General features: G+C 42.7%; 1 protein-coding gene across 1 annotated transcript in view; it reads right to left on the bottom strand.

Annotated features, from left to right (window-relative positions):
• Positions 1-15831, bottom strand: part of BLK (BLK proto-oncogene, Src family tyrosine kinase) — a 33047-nt gene extending 17216 nt beyond the window's left edge. The window contains exons 1-3 of the mRNA XM_077331066.1: positions 15482-15831; positions 6052-6166; positions 2884-2920 (exon numbers count right to left, since the gene is read on the bottom strand). Of these exons, the coding sequence (XP_077187181.1) occupies positions 2884-2920; positions 6052-6165 (151 nt within the window). The 5' untranslated portion in view covers position 6166; positions 15482-15831. The remainder of the gene's footprint in view (positions 1-2883; positions 2921-6051; positions 6167-15481) is intronic.
• Positions 15832-16342: the final 511 nt, after the last annotated feature.

The raw sequence follows: 16342 nt of genomic DNA, 5'->3' as shown, positions 1-16342 counted from the left end.
AAAATTGATGTTTTGGAGCGTGGACTCTATGGTATTGTGTCTTACTGAAGTTCCTGACTCCATCTCCAAATTTCCAGAAGTTTCCCAACCTGGATCTGATTATCCTATCCACCTATATACCACTTGTGGCCAGAGGAGGGCCCTGGCAACCAATATAAATCCTAGCAACACCGGCTATGTCAGCTATAACCTTCAAATTCATACTCCACCTCATCCTCTAATGCAATTTATGTCAACTTGACTCAGTCATTCAGAATCTGAAATTACTCCACTTTACAACATATAGGACAAATAGGTTTTGGTTTTGACCTTTAAGGTCATTCACGGTCTGGACCAAGCATTTCTGAGGCACTGTCTGTCTGCCTATGCCCCCAGAGAGCAATTCGCTCATCAAATACCAACAGGCTGGTAGTCCCCAGCCTAAGGGAAGCCCACCTGGCTTCAACCCAGGCTAGCATCTTTTTGGTCTTGATCTCCACCTGGTGGAATGAGCTCCTGGAAGGGCCCGGATGGGATTATCTCAGGTCTACAGTGTCTGCAAGATGAATCTCCTCCACCGGCTGTTCAGTTGAGGCCAGGAGGTGATTACCATGTAATGACCCCTTCTCTATATAATAGCACCCCGCTGTTATAAAAGTCAGATGCAACTGCTGGAGAGTTGAGAGGTATTTATTAGTATAAGCACCTGATGCTGTTTTATGTAGGGGGATGTAGAATGATGTTTTATTTGTATTGTTTTTATTGGAATTGTATTGGCTTCAATGGTTGTGAGCCGTCATCCATGAGCCGTTGTAAACCGAATCCTAATAGATATGTCAACAACAAAACCCCCATGAAGAGGAAAAGGTCTTTTACTCGTCTTTGACTAATGAATGCATGGCAAGGGAGACGTCTTCTATATATAGACGCCCATGAGACAGATAGTTTTAAATCTTACTTGGTCTGACCTTTTCAAACAAAGCTTCCTCCTTTTCAGTACAAAATCACACGGCTTAGGAACAATGCAAGGTTTTGTGAGAACAAGCTCCAACTAGTTTCCCTTTCAGATTTATTGGAGAAGATGCCAGAAAGGAGAAGGAGATAACTTTACAAGTCATGAACTCAAGCCTGCATTCATCTATGAGGAACCTGGTACAGCGCTAAGTAGGTTCAAATGGGGCACAGTTTGGGGTATTTCTAATTCAAAGAGAGAAGGTTTAACATGAGCTCGGCCATAGAAGAAGGAGAAGGAGAAGTCTCAAAGCGACTTACAATCGCCTTCCCTTTCCTCTCCCCACAACAGGAACCCTGTGAGGTGGGTGAGGCTGAGAGAGCCCTGATATTACTGTTCAGCCAAAACAGCTTTATCAGTGCCCAAGGTCACCAGCTGGCTGCATATGGGGGAGGAGCGGGGAATCAAACCTGGCTCGCTAGATTAGAAGTCCGCACTCCTAACCACTACACCTAGCTGGCTCTCCCATATCATGATAGACTTCCACAACATGGCTTAGGAACATATTCTGAAATATGTTCCTTTGTCACTGCTGTTCCAGCAGGGATTCTACCAAGCACAGGTGGCTGATGAAGTGCTGCTGCTGGGTCAAAGGGCGATTCCATACAGATACCTAGCTAATAAACAGTTTGTAGTGCCCGGAATAGACCAGTGATGCTTGCCTTGGTGCCAACCATTGCTAGCTAATTCAGCAGCCTACAGCCTACAGGTGCTCCCTGCCTACATGATGCTACCTGAGCCGCCACCTGGTACCTGTCTCAGTCCTCAGGGCAATTCACACGCTATTGTGCCTTTCTCTTGAATGTCCACATCAGTCTGGATGCATCTCCCAGGGGAAGTCAGGAGATCACTTCCTCTACCATTTATTAGGACAGACTGTCAGTCTGTGTTCTGTGGGAGGGCATCGTTGCCAGCATCTTTTGTTCTGTGGCTCAGTGTTTTGTTTGGGGCACTTTCTGGTGATACTGGGATTTTTGCTCTCTTGTTGATTTTTGTATTCATTTGTATGACATCTGTTGGAAACATGGCTTTATAATTCCCCCTGAGTGTGGGAAAGGGTGAGATATAAATAAATAATTCTGTAGCTCAAAGACAGAGACAATACCAGATTCAGTCCCTATCATATCCAGGTAAAGAATCTGAGTGCCTAACTACATGTTATGTTTCTCCCTGGGTCCTCCCCAGTTCACATTTTTAGACATGGCCTTGCATTCCCTGCTGGAGACACAGTTCCCAGGTGTGTGCGGTACAACTCAGATTAGAACCATGTGCACAGGGAGAAGGGGCTTATGGCTTTTCCCTGCAGGATTTTTCTGGCCCCAAATGGCCACTATTTGTACTTTTGAGAGCTCCCCATATACTGAAGGGCTACATGAACGTTTATCCAGTGGGGCAAATAGTTTAGGGCCTTCCCCATGCCCAGTGTTTTTCAAAACTGAAATGGCTCCAGAAAGGTACTGTTTAACTTGTTATGGAAATAGATACAGGTATCTGGATTTTGCCCCAATAAAAATTTCTCTGGTCACACTTCAGAAGCATTTAATGATATATTTATTTCAGCAAGCACGAGGAAATTAGTTTTTTTTAGTGCTGCTTCTAGTTTTGTTTGTGAAAAAAATCACTGAAAGGCAATATAAAAACTATTGTTTGTAAACAGATGAAAAGAAGCCAGACTTCATCAAGAACTGATAAGAATTCGTTCCCGGGGGGAAAAGAATCTTTTGATCAAATTACAAGGGTAAGAGTTTTTAAGCACCGAGGTTGTTGTACAGATTCATTTCAGATGCATCTTAGGAGTGGTTCTTAGATTTCCAAGGGCCTCAAAAGAAATCACACAGAAAGTAAAGGTCAGGCATGGAAACTCTTTCCAAAAATCAAAAGGTTCTTCTTACCGTTGCCAGAAGATTTGGTTGCAGTTCGAGGCTTGACCTTTGGAAGGAATAAATTAAAAACAAAACGAAGCCAAACATTACTTCATCACACTACAGAAACCGGATTTATTTGCATGTCATTCCAGTGCCAGTTTTTACCCCCTGGGAGCCTGATGCTGTATCTTGAAGATTATTTAATTTGTTCCCAGGATTTCCTGAAGCCATTACATTATGCATCAGTGGTCAGCAACTCTTTTCCCACAGAGCCACAGACCTGAGGAAGGAGTAAAGTACCATCCACATGAACTCCCTCCACACCATCTTTCCTTATTGTGTATTTTGGCTGTCCACTCCTATTTGCCTGGGATGGCTTTTGTGGATGGAGTGGACCTTAGCTGGAGAAAGGAAGCCAAGTGTGTTACTCTACAGCAGGCTTTCTCAACCATGATTTCAGAGATTCATAGAGTTGGAAGGGACCTCCAGGGTCATCTAGTCCACCCCCTGCACAATCCAGGCACTCACAACTACTTTCTCACCCACAGTGACCCCAATTTCATGCCTAAGTGATACCACCACGACCAAAAATCTCCAGAATTCAGCCTGGCAATTAGCAATTCCCTGGGTATGCAAGGAAGGGCCACAAGAGACAAGCACTGGCACATCCCTTCCTGCCCACCCACTCACACTCTGCCTAAGTTCATAAACTCAGCATTTCTGTCTGATAACTATCTAGCCTCTGCTTAATAAATTGTCCTGACAGTCTGACTCTCAGACTTGGTCAGGGCCCCCTCCCTCCCTTGGGGTGGAGAAACTGCTGCCTCGGCCCCTGCAGGTCATGCAGCAACTGCCCAGGCCCCAGGAGCCAGTGCAGCTGCTGACAACGCCTCAAGGGTAGGGTTGCCTTGACCCCTGCAGGTCATAGTCATCTTCTCTCCAGGCTAAACAGACCAAGCTCCCTCAGCCTGTCCTCATACGACCTGGTCTCCAAACCACTCACCATCTTTGTTGGCCTCTTCTGAACATGCTCCAGTTTCTCTACATCTTTCTTCAGTTGTGGTGCCCAAAACTGAACACAGTACTCCAAGTGAGGTCTTAACAGAGTGGACCTCGTGTGATCTGGACACTATTCTTCTTTTAATACAGTTTTTAAGAGGTGGTGGGGTAGAAATCAAATAATAAATAAAACTAAAATTAAAAATCCCATTTGCCTTTTTAGCCACTGGCTCACACTGCTGATTCATGTTCAGTGTATGGTCTACAAAGACTCCCAGATCCTTCTCACCTTTACTATTGCCAAGACAAGTCTCTTCCATCCTATAGTGATGCATTTAATTTTTCCTACCTAGATGCAGAACTTTATATTTTTCACTATTAAAATTCATTTTAGTCCAGTTTTCCAGCCTGTCAAGATCACCTGTATCCTGATTCTGATGTGTTTGCTACCCCTACCCCTTTAGAAGAACAGATGGCAAACTCTAGAGGGATAGATAAAACTTCTAGACTGCCAGCTGCCTGTCTCTAAAATGTATGTACAAGTTCATGAAATAAACTCCTCTGCATGCAGAATTTCAGTTCCAGTTCAGTTCAGCTACACATTAGTATTCTTCTGTCTTTATTTCAAATGCCTCTTCCCATGATTTGCAAAGGCAGGCCTCAAGATTACCTTACCAACAAGGACCGTTTATGCACTGGAGGTTTCATGCCTGGCTGAAGGCTAGAGCTTTAGTCATGGCAGATTGCCCCGCCTCTTCCTGCACCCATGGGGGAGCATTTGGTCTGGTGTACCTCATCCGCCCCCCATTTGTGCTTCTGCACGGGAGCTGGGGCAGTGAAGTTCCCAGTGCGTAAATGGTCAAGGAGAGCCATTGTGGGGAGAAGTCTTTTACACTTTTTTCCCCTGACATTTTTTAGCTAGAAAAAGCCTTTCCCATGCCACTTTTTCTTTGGCCGGGGGAAATATACAGGTACCAATAGTTTTTTTCCTCTGGTATCAAGTAAAACCAGCTGAAAGATGCCTTTTTATTAATCTCACAACAACAGTTGAGGTTAAGTTAGGCTGAGTTATGTGGTTGTCCCAGGGTATCTTAGTATGCTGCCATGACTGAATCAGCTTTGCTTTTCCAGATCCTAGCCTGACACTTGACCATTACAGTGAGCTGGTTCTTACACTGACTTGTAAAGATGCCAGCCTACGGGTGGGCTCTGAAGAGTTCCCAGAATTATAGCTGATCCTTAGCAAAGTCTGACCCCGATGGCACCTTTGACCAGCAAAGTTTTATTCAAGCTTTCATGTGCATGCATATTTCTTCAGGCAATCTTGAACCCAGAGGACCTGATAGCCTTATCAATTCAGCTTGTTGGATATTTTCATGATGCTGTTTACCTATTTACTACTCTCTTATATAGGTAGTCCAGCGATTTCGATTTCATTGTCTGAAGATGTGTACATGCACATGAAAGCTCATACCTTGAATAAAACGTTGTTGGTCTTCAAGGTGCCACCAGACTCCAACTTTGTTCTTCTACTTCAGATCAACATTACTCTGCACTGGTTCGGCCTCTGCACTTGGAGTACTGTGTTCAGTTTTGGGCACCCCAGTTGAAGAGGGATGTTGACAAACTGGAACATGTCCAGAGGAGGGCAACAAAGATGGTGAGGGGTTTGGAGACTAAGACATATGAAGAAAGATTGGGGAAGCTTGGTCTGTTTAGCTTAGAGAGGAGACGACTAAGAGGGGATCTGATAACCATCTTCAAGTATTTAAAAGGGTGCCATATGGAGGATGGAGCAGAATTGTTCTCTCTTGCCCCAGAGTGACTGAATGGGATGAAATCAATGCAAAATAAATTCCATCTAAACATCTGGAAGAAGTTCCTGACAGTTAGAGTGGTTTCTCAGTGGAACAGGCTTCCTCGGGAGGTGGTGGGTTCTCCATCTTTGGATATTTTTAAACAGAGGCTAGATAGCCATCTGATGGAGAGGCTGATTCTGTGAAGGCTCAAGGGGGTGGCAGGTTACAGTAGATGAGCGATTGGGATGTTAGTGTCCTGCATAGTGCAGGGGGTTGTACTAGATGACCCAGGAGGTCCCTTCCAACTCTATTATTCTATGATTCTATAGAGATGGCTGCCCTAGTTGTGATTTGGTTTAGAGAAGCATATCCTCAGCCCTGAAGGGGAAATACTTACTGGGGGTGCAGGTGGAGGAGGCTTCTTTTTTGGTAATGTTTGAGGCTTTTGCCGGTATATAGAATTCTGCTTTCCACGCAGCTGAGGTTGCCTTTTGCTTCCATGTAATCCCATCCTGTACAGAAATAAACTGAAATCAACTTGCAATTTTGGTAATCATAGATGGGACATTCCAGCAAATAAAATACCTTGGGGATGCTTCACTGGATGCACACCTTCCAACATTTTGCAGGCGGGAAAATAGCAAGGATCCCTGCCTGAATCCACCAGTCCCTTCACTATAATGAAAAACTTATTAAAATCTCTAGTAGGGTTGCATCTCCGGTTTGGGAAACTACTAGAGATTTTGGGGTCATATCTAGGGAGAGTGAAGTTCAGAGAGGGGAGGGAACTCAGCATGTATATGATGCCCAGCTTGGATTGCCAACTTCCAGGTAGGGCCTGGAGATCTCCCAGAATGAGACTTCCAGCCCACAGAGATCCCTGGAGAAAATTGTTGCTTCAGAGGGTGGATTATGTGGCATTGTCACATAGTCTGTCCTTTGGAAGTGCCATTTCCTCCAGGGAACTGATAGTCTGGAGATCAGTTGCAATGTGGAGAAAACTTCAAGCCTTACCAGAAAGCCGGGGAAACAAACAAGAAGGCCAAAGGGTGTGAGCTGAAAAACAGAAAAACAAAAATTTGTGGCTAGTGGAAGATAAAAATATGGCTTAATCTTAATCTTACTTAATATTGATGGAGTCTTCAATTTGTATTTTATTCATTATTATTGTTATATGGTAGGGATTTTTTTTGGCAGAATAGTCCTGAAGAATACTTTAACAAGTCAAAACTGATAATTACCAGGGATAGCATGGTCGTTATATTTTTGGTTGTTATATTTTTTATGTTACAAGTTACAAGCTTCATTGGATTGTTACCTAATTTTTGTATTTCCCTAAATGTAGGGAGTTTCTTTTTGGCAAAAAGCATAGCCTTTTGACTAAGAGTCACATTAGTGACCACATGAAACAATATTTTGATTTTCTACTGGCCTGTTTTCTGACCTCAAAATTTACAAAGCTAAACTTTACTTTGCCTACCTATATGCCAGATTCCATTGTTCTACAATATTTGTATGGATGAACATACGTACGTACGTATGTATGTATAACAAGAATAGAGTCCAATAGCACATTTAAGACCAACAAAGATTTATTCAAGTTGTGAGCTTTCAAGTGCATGTACTCAAAAGGTCATGCCTTGAATAAATTTGTGTTGGTCTTAAAGGTGCTATTGGATTCTATTTTTGTTGTGCTACTTCAGACCAACATGGCTACCCACTTGTATGTATGTATGTATGTACGTACGTACGTACATACGTACGTACGTACTTCATTTATAGGCTACCATTCTTGCTGAGACTCAAGGGTGAGGACACCTTGAAACAATTCAATAAGAACTATACTTATATAGTACATAAAACTAACAAAATTGTAGACTGTCACCCCAGAACACGGAATGATAATGACAATAAAGCAGGAATGACAGACTTGTCCCAGTGGATTTAAAAGGAAATCTGTTGAGGAGAATCAGTGAACAGGAGAGAGAGAGGGAGGGGAACTTATCCTCTCTGACAATTGCCAGTTATCTCTTGGGGGTCCCCAGCAGATAGGTAGCAGAGTGGTGGAAATTAACCTGCTCCTTCTTTAACAGACAATTTAGTTTATAGCTCACACAACAATCTCTTGCTAATCTCTCAATTTACTTTCCCCTGGACTTTTGATTTCAGAGTCCGATTTTGGCTGTGCTTTCAGACTTCCATGTGCAAATGTTCCAATTTTATTTTTCCCTTTGTTAATTATAAAATTACATTTTACTTTAAAAAAACCCTCAATTTCCAAATGTTATTTTAAAAAATATCTTGCAGCATGAAACTCATAATCAAAAGGAGTCTGTAACTGGATCTCCCAAGCTGTAATGGAACCTTAAAACAGAACTGGGGATGGGGGGTGGGGTCTGGATTATGGTCTGAAATCCATGGCACTGTTTCTCCAATAGGAAAAAAAGATACTGCTATGTGAAGGTTTTGTGTCTGAAGGTTTTTTCTACCATGGCCCTGTGGAGGCAGTTTTCATCTGGGAAACAACCTCTTCCTCAGCCCAGATCCACATCTTCCCTTCCACCATGATTGCTTTTGGGGGTAAAAGTTCCCATTAGCCAATCTAATCATAAATCCCCAACATTATGTGTACTTCCTCCCCCCTAATTCTTGTACAAGAAATACCTTCCTGGAATTGTCTGAGAAACTAGATTTGAAAAACCTGGTCAAACATAGATTGGTCTGAACCTGTTTGAAAGTCATAAGTTGACAATGAAATATTGTAATTCAGAAATGATTTTCTTTTTAAAAGTTCCTGTTTCAAATTTTGCTTCAGCTGTGAAAGTCATTTGGAAAAATGGCTATTATCAGCCTGAGGGCCACTATTTAGAATATAATATAGCTAACATTGATCTGTTTTCTGGGGTTTAAGGATTACTGAGACTATGTATGTGACAATCAGGGCTAGTCCTGAGTGGGGCGGTCAGATTTTTCTGACTTGTATTATTTCATCTATCTGTCTGTCTGTCTGTCTGTCTGTCTGTCTGTCTGTCTGTGCCCTATTTTCCTTACCAATCAAGTTGGACCAAAAATGGCTTACATCATTCTGCCTTTCTCCCTTTTCTCCTTACAACAGTAATCCTGTGAGGCAGGTTAGGCAGAGAGAGAAAGAGAGAGGGAAGGAGGGAGGGAGGGGCAGGTCCAAATCCAATGCACAAGCTTTTGTGACAGAGTGGGGATTTTAATGTGAATCAACACCGTCATCTACTATTCCATGCTGACAATTGTTGGCGGCTCAAGTGACTGAATGATCCTCCATACAGCAAAGTAGTATATGCTAGTATATGAGGGAAAGAACTAGGGAAGAACCCTTCTTTTTGCATCCTAGACTGTTGCCCTGAGGTAATTAAAAAAATAAAATCAAAATAAAGTAGCATTTACTAATGTGAGCTCCTGGGAACCCCCCCCCCCCTCACCTGGGAAACCCCCTGTACCACCTCACAAGTTTATCACCTCACGAGAACTTAGTAAAACAAGCACACAGGGAAAGGGGAGGTTTGTGCATTATACAGTACAACTCTATGCAGAATTACTCCAGTAGAAACCCGTGGACTGTAGTAATTGCACAGTATGGTACTGTCAGCGGCCCATCTTGTGGCAACCTATAAAAACTTTGTACTGTGCTGCAGTTTAGAGAGTTCCCCATCCCAAGAATCACAGGGGCATGTGTTATGGTGGATTCTGGGGGAACGAAAGGCTTGAGTGAATCAGGTCATTCACCATTTGTTCAAAGGATGTATGTGAGGAGCAAGTGGACTTCCTTACAGAGATAACCTGAAATGCTGCACATATACAAGGAATTTTTATACATTTGGCTACACTGCCAGCTAGTCAGAAACATCAAAAATGATGAAATGGGAGGATCATCTAGCAGAAGTAAAACTGAGCATCCCAATGCAAGCAACTCACCCAGCTTATGCAATTCTCCCCACCTTGCATATGCCTTTCAAGGAGAATACAAAGTGGGGAATAATATGTTTTCCTTTTCAAGTACAATTCTGCCTAAAATCATGACTGGAAGTTGAGTGTCAACAGTGAGCAGACCCCAACTGTATGTCCAGCAGCTGTATTCCTTTCAGTTTTTACAGAATGCCTGCCTTTTGACACACAAGCAGCATCTTGGAAATGTTTTTAGATACAAATTCTCAGAATTAACCGCCCATTCAGCCCTTCTGACGTCTCTTTTGGCTCCTGTGTGTAAAAGGGGCATTGAGTGTGTGGCTTACGATGGGCCACAGAGTGCATTTTAAGTGATGCTTCATTGAGCTCTATTTTTAGCCCTTGCAATAAGCATATATGTCTAAATGGTACACCAACACTGCATTTCCTCCCTGATAATAATTCACGCTCTGTTTCAGAAGAGTGACAATAGCTTAGGGCAGACCTTCACAGATTGTGTCACATCAGTCCCAGTGCAGAACATTCATTCGCTGTATATTGCCAGATGCCTGGCAGACAGTGAGATAGAGGGTCTCCTAAAGGCCTAGTGGACCACAATACACAAGAAATGGTCTATATTGTTCTTGATAAACCACGAGTTATAGAATCATAGAGTTGGAAGGGGCCATGCAGGCCATCTAGTCCAACCCCCTGCTCTACGCCGGATCAGCCCTAAGCATCCTAAAGCAAAGTTGTGAAAGTCTGGTTTAAAGGTAGAGCATGTGTGTTGCATATCCCACATTCAGTTCCTGCAATCTCACCCATGTAGCATCCTCACAATAACTATTGGGAAGGCAGAATTGTTTGTTTTTTACAAAAAGGGCATCTCAACCATTAGTTGGCCAGTGATACTGTGATTTCTCCATCAGTGTTTAAGCAGCAACTGGAAGATTATTTGTCAGGGATGCTTAGGATATCCTGTATGGTGCAGGGGGTTGACCTGGATGATCTTTAGTCCCTTTCCAAATTCTTTGATTTTATGACATTACCAAAGAATTTCAGAATAGGACTAAGGAGACCAACCTGTTTTCCCAACTAGGAAATCAAATTCCTCTATGAAGCCCACAAATAGGGCATGAAGGCAGCAGCTTTCCTTGTTGTTCTTTTGTTGTTGCCTGAAGCAACAAGGAATGATGGGCTGAGAGAGCCTTCTACCTTTAGTTATTCAGCCAGTTTGGTTTAGTGGTTAAGATCAGCAACCTGTAATCTGGAAAACTGGGTTTGATTCCCCACTCCTACTCCACATGCAACCAGCTGGGTGACCTTGGGCTCGCCACGGCACTGATAAAACTGCTCTGACCGAGCAGTGATATCAGGGCTCTCTCAGCCTCATCCACCTCACAGGGTGTCTGTTGTGGGGAGAGAAAAGGGAAAGCGATTGTAAGCCGCTTTGAGATTCCTTCGGGTAGAGAAAAGCAGCATATAAGAACCAACTCTTCTTTGAGTAGTAAAAAGCAGGGTACACAAAAAAACAGCTCTCTTCTTCAGTAGAACAGGCAATTTCAACAAATGCAGCTCATGTCACATAGTAATGACACTGAGATGATAAAACTCCCATACATTATCAATGATATAGGAACCTTTTCCTTCTTGGCATCTGATTATCCTTGGGAAAGATGGTTACATGGATATGGTAAAAAGGTAACCCCAAGTAGGGTTGTTCAGTAGGTTTAAAGGTGGATTACAGTTCTGCAATGGAGGAAGACAACCATCTTGGAGAAAACTCAGATCTTTATTGTTCTAGTTCAATCATTTTATGTGTGACACACCAACCCATCAGCATCGTTAGCTTACTGTCCAACCATAAGTAAGTCTACTCAGAATTAAATCCTGCAGAGTTCTATGGGAGGTATTCCCTAGTAAATATGTTTTGAGATTACAGTTCCATTCTCTTAATAGTAGGGGAATACCTACTATCCTGTTATTGAGTTATATAGTGTCCCAGCTTAAATACTGGTGTTTTAATTAATTAGAGAAGAAAACAGCTGTGTGTATGTGTCAATGTGATGTTCAAATTCTGGACTATGCCATATTTAACTTTCTATTAGGGCCATAAATCTGTAGATGACCACTCGCTCTTAAAATCTTGTTATAAGAGAGCAGGGGGAAGGGAATTTCTATCCATATGGGCTACTGTTAGGTCCTTGGAGAAAAGATGGGATATAATTGAGAAGAATGAAAATATATTAGGAAACCACAATGAATACAGCAGAACCTTTTGGGGATAGGCAAATTAATCTATCATTAATGAGCAGTACCAAAAAAGCAAAAATTGATCTTTGTCTTCTTAATGTAAAATAGCAATAGAATCATAGAATCATAGAATCATAGAATCATAGAGTTGGAAGGGGCCATACAGGCCATCTAGTCCAACCCCCTGCTCAACGCAGGATTAGCCCTAAGCATCCTAAAGCATCCAAGAAAAGTGTGTATCCAACCTTTGCTTGAAGACTTCCAGTGAGGGGGCACTCACCACCTCCTTAGGCAGCCTATTCCACTGCTGAACGACTCTGACTGAGAAAAACTTTTTCCTGATATCTAGCCTATATCGTTGTACTTGAAGTTTAAACCCATTACTGCGTGTCCTTTCCTCTGCAGCCAGCAGAAACAGCATCCTGCCCTCCTCCAAGTGACAACCTTTCAAATACTTAAAGAGGGCTATCATGTCCCCTCTCAACCTCCTTTTCTCCAGGCTGAACATTCCCAAGTCCCTCAACCTATCTTCATAGGGCTTGGTCCCTTGGCCCCAGATCATCTTCGTCGCTCTCCTCTGTACCCTTTCAATTTTATCGATGTCCTTCTTGAAGTGAGGCCTCCAGAACTGCACACAGTACTCCAGGTGTGGTCTGACCAGTGCCGTATACAATGGGACTATGACATCTTGTGATTTTGATGTGATGCCTCTGTTGATACAGCCCAAAATGGCATTTGCCTTTTTTACCGCTGCATCACACTGCCTGCTCATGTTTAGTTTACAATCCACAAGTACCCCAAGGTCTCGTTCACACACAGTGCTACCTAGAAGCGTATCCCCCATCCAGTAGGCATGCTTTTCATTTTTCTGACCCAGATGCAGAACTTTACACTTATCTTTATTAAATTGCATCTTGTTCTCATTTGCCCATTTTTCCATTGTGTTCAGATCTCGTTGAACTCTGTCTCTATCTTCCGGAGTATTTGCCAGTCCTCCCAATTTGGTGTCATCTGCAAACTTGATGAGTAGTCCCTCCACCCCCTCATCTAGATCATTAATAAATATGTTAAAAAGTACCGGGCCGAGCACCGAACCCTGAGGTACCCCGCTACTCACCTCTCTCCAGTCTGATGAAACACCATTGACAACAACTCTTTGAGTGCGGTTCTCTAACCAATTCCCTATCCACCTAACGATCTGAAAATCCAGATTGCAGTCCTTCAACTTATCCATCAGAACATCATGGGGAACCTTGTCAAAAGCTTTACTAAAATCCAAGTAAATGACATCAACCGAATTTCCCCGATCCAGCAAACCTGTTACTTGGTCAAAAAAGGAAACTAGGTTGGTCTGACAGGACCTGTTGGAGACAAATCCATGCTGACTTCCTTGGATCACCAAATTGTCCTCCAGATGTTTGCAGATCACTCCCTTTAATATCTGCTCCATTATCTTCCCCACAACAGAGGTCAGACTCACTGGTCTGTAGTTTCCCGGGTCATCCTTCCTCCCTTTTTTGAAGATCGGAATAACGTTTGCTCTTTTCCAGTCCTCCGGGACATCTCCAGTCCTTAAAGAGGTTCCGAAGATGATGGACAAGGGCTGTGCAAGTTCTCTGGAAAGTTCTTTGAGTACTCTCGGGTGCATTTCATCTGGACCAGGGGATTTGAACTCATCCAGTGCAGCTAAATGCCTCTCGACCACCTCTCTATCCATGTTAACCTGCCACCCAGACACTATCCTTTGGCTACAGCCATCTCTAGATGTGCCTAAACACTTAGACCTGTGGGAAAAAACAGATGTAAAATAGGCACTAAGCCTTTCTGCTTTCTCTGCATCTTTCGTTAGAGTTTGTCCATCCGTACCCAACAGCGGGCCTATTGCCTCCTTTACTTTACGTTTGCTCCTCACGTAACTGAAAAATCTTTTCTTGTTACAATGGGCTTCCCTGGCCAATCTTAGCTCACTCTCAGCTTTGGCCTTTCTGATGATTGATCTACAGTGCCTAGTAACCTGTAGGTACTCTTCTTTAGAGCTCTGTCCTTCCCTCCATTTCCTGAACATTTTCCTTTTCTTTCTTAGTTCCTCTTGAAGTTCTCTGTTCATCCAAATAGGCTTCTTAGAGCTCCTGCAGTGTTTTCGTCTTTCTGGAATAGTCATTGATTGAGCATGCAATAGCTCTTGTTTGAGTAGCGCCCACCCTTCACATGCTCCCTTCCCTTCCAGCATTCTCGTCCATGGTATGACACTCATCATGTCTCTGAGTTTATTAAAGTTTGCCCTACGAAAATCCAACATCCGCGTCTGGCTACAAGCTTCCTTGGCTCCCCATCTCAAAAGGAATTCTATGAGGACATGGTCACTTCCCCCTAGGGTCCCCACCTCCTTCACCTCATCCACCAACTCTTGCCTGTTGGTCAGTATTAAGTCCAAAAACATAGAACAAAACATAATATGAAAAACAGATCTACTCAAGGACACCAGAATCTGAATTTTTTTAATATTTCAGCTATTGCCTTTCCCAACAAAATAACTCAATCTATAAACAGTGTACCATTACAAATGTGTCTGAAGCAATCTCTCAGATCTCTGCTTCATGAGTTGATTTCCCCATAGCAATCTTGCATATACTTGCCTTTACAAGTTACCTCTGACTTTGGTAGAACTTGTTGCAGATACTGCATCACTGTGTTACATATAGGTCAAGATGCTTTAACAGCTATGTTCAAAATGTTCCCAGACAAATTTCAAGGATATCTCAAAATATTTTAAAACTATTTGATGTTCACAAGTGAATGACAGCAATTGCAAGTAAATAAGCGATAACTTGCACTAGTATATCTCTTGCGTTTTGGCCATTCCCCAGATTTGTCTAGGATTATCCCACAGGATTATGAATAAATAGATCAAACATATTGGCATCTCCACCATCACCATAATCATTAATGGTTCACCTTTTCACGCTGAAACTCAAGGAGGTTTGCAAAATCTGATAAGAAATGCAGACAACAAAGACCTCCAAACAAACCATGCTGTAATACTAAGTTTGCAGTACAATAGAACACAAATAATTATAAAGAGGAAATTCTAGTGGGCAGTGGTATATACTACTCCCATTTTCACAGATACTCAAGAGTCGAAGCGATAACTGGAGTCAGACAGGGAGAGCCGAACACTCTCAAAACACATTAAGTGGGATTCAGCCAGTTTTTCTCACTCGATTTTCTCCAGTTCCCCTCTGTATTACATCCCACAGCAATCATGTCTTTTCTCTGTGCAGGCCCCATGATCCCTAGAATAAACTTTTGATGGTTAAAGGGGATACCCTCCTATATTTCCCACCCATTCACAAGATGTTGGATCCAACCTTAAATAATTGGAAGATACGAATTATTGAAAATGGTGGAGAATTCTGTTTTCTATGGATTGTTTTTAGAACTCTCTTCATAAGTGTATTATGACTCTGTTCGCCATTACAATTATTTTATAGGAAGGGAACCAGGAGGCAGTGACTGTGCAGTGAGTCTACAGCCAAAGGTCACTTTGTCACCAGTACACAGTCCATTGGTTCTCATTCTCGCTGCCATTAAAAAATGACATACAAATGGCATTCTTAATAAACAACAGTAATGAGTGAATTAAGCTCATTGCTCACCTTGGTAATTCTGCCCGACCTGGACAGCCCAGATAAGCCTGATCTCGTCAGATCGCAGAAGTTCTGTAGGGTTAGCCAGCCTCCAGGGAATACCAGGGTCGTGACACGGGGGCAAGAAATGGCAAACCGCTTTTGAGCGTCACTTGCGCAGCAGCCAATCTTAGGATCTCCTGGCTGTATTACACATATGCCATACAATAAATAAATAAATAAATATCTTGGTAATCCTCCAGAGTAGCTCAAAGCATGTCAAAATCGAGAACCTGCAGAGCTTTTTTTAAAAAAGAACAGTTCTTGAACAAGCATTTTCCCAATGAAGTCTGAAAGCCTGTTTTGATGAGTTTTAATCCTCAAAACTCATGGGTGTACAGAAATGCTCTAATAATACATCTTGGTTTTGTCAGTTGACTTCTGTTAGTGGTTTCCTGCCGACAACATCACAGTAAAAAACTGGAGCATGGTGCTGCTGTCTATAGAGTCCTTGGGCCAGTGACTTGGCCACATCGTTCTCTGTGAGCTAATGTTAGACTTGTGGCTGCCTCAGTGGAAAACATTGCCCCCCCCCACAACTCTATGGACTATAACAAGCCACAACTGATGTTTATAGGACAGGTTCTTTTTTTAAAAAAAACTCTCTACTTACCTCCCCTTCTCCTAGCACAATTCTTCATCCAGGGACAGCCAGTTGGCAGCTGGTGTGATTGTGTCTGAATGTCCTCAGCCCTAGGGTTCTCCCAGGAACACCTTGGAGGGCCCACATCTGGCCCATGCCCCAACAGCTGCAATGGTTACCAGTTGAATCCCAGGTCAGGCTTAAGGTCTTGGAAACTACCTTCAAGGCCATATGTGGTTTGGGTCCAT

The sequence above is a fragment of the Paroedura picta genome, chromosome 1 (genome assembly GCF_049243985.1).
Source record: "Paroedura picta isolate Pp20150507F chromosome 1, Ppicta_v3.0, whole genome shotgun sequence".
Lineage (NCBI taxonomy): Eukaryota > Metazoa > Chordata > Lepidosauria > Squamata > Gekkonidae > Paroedura > Paroedura picta.
The sequence above is the reverse complement of the archived record's forward strand: the minus strand, read 5'-3'. Positions and strand labels throughout refer to the sequence as shown.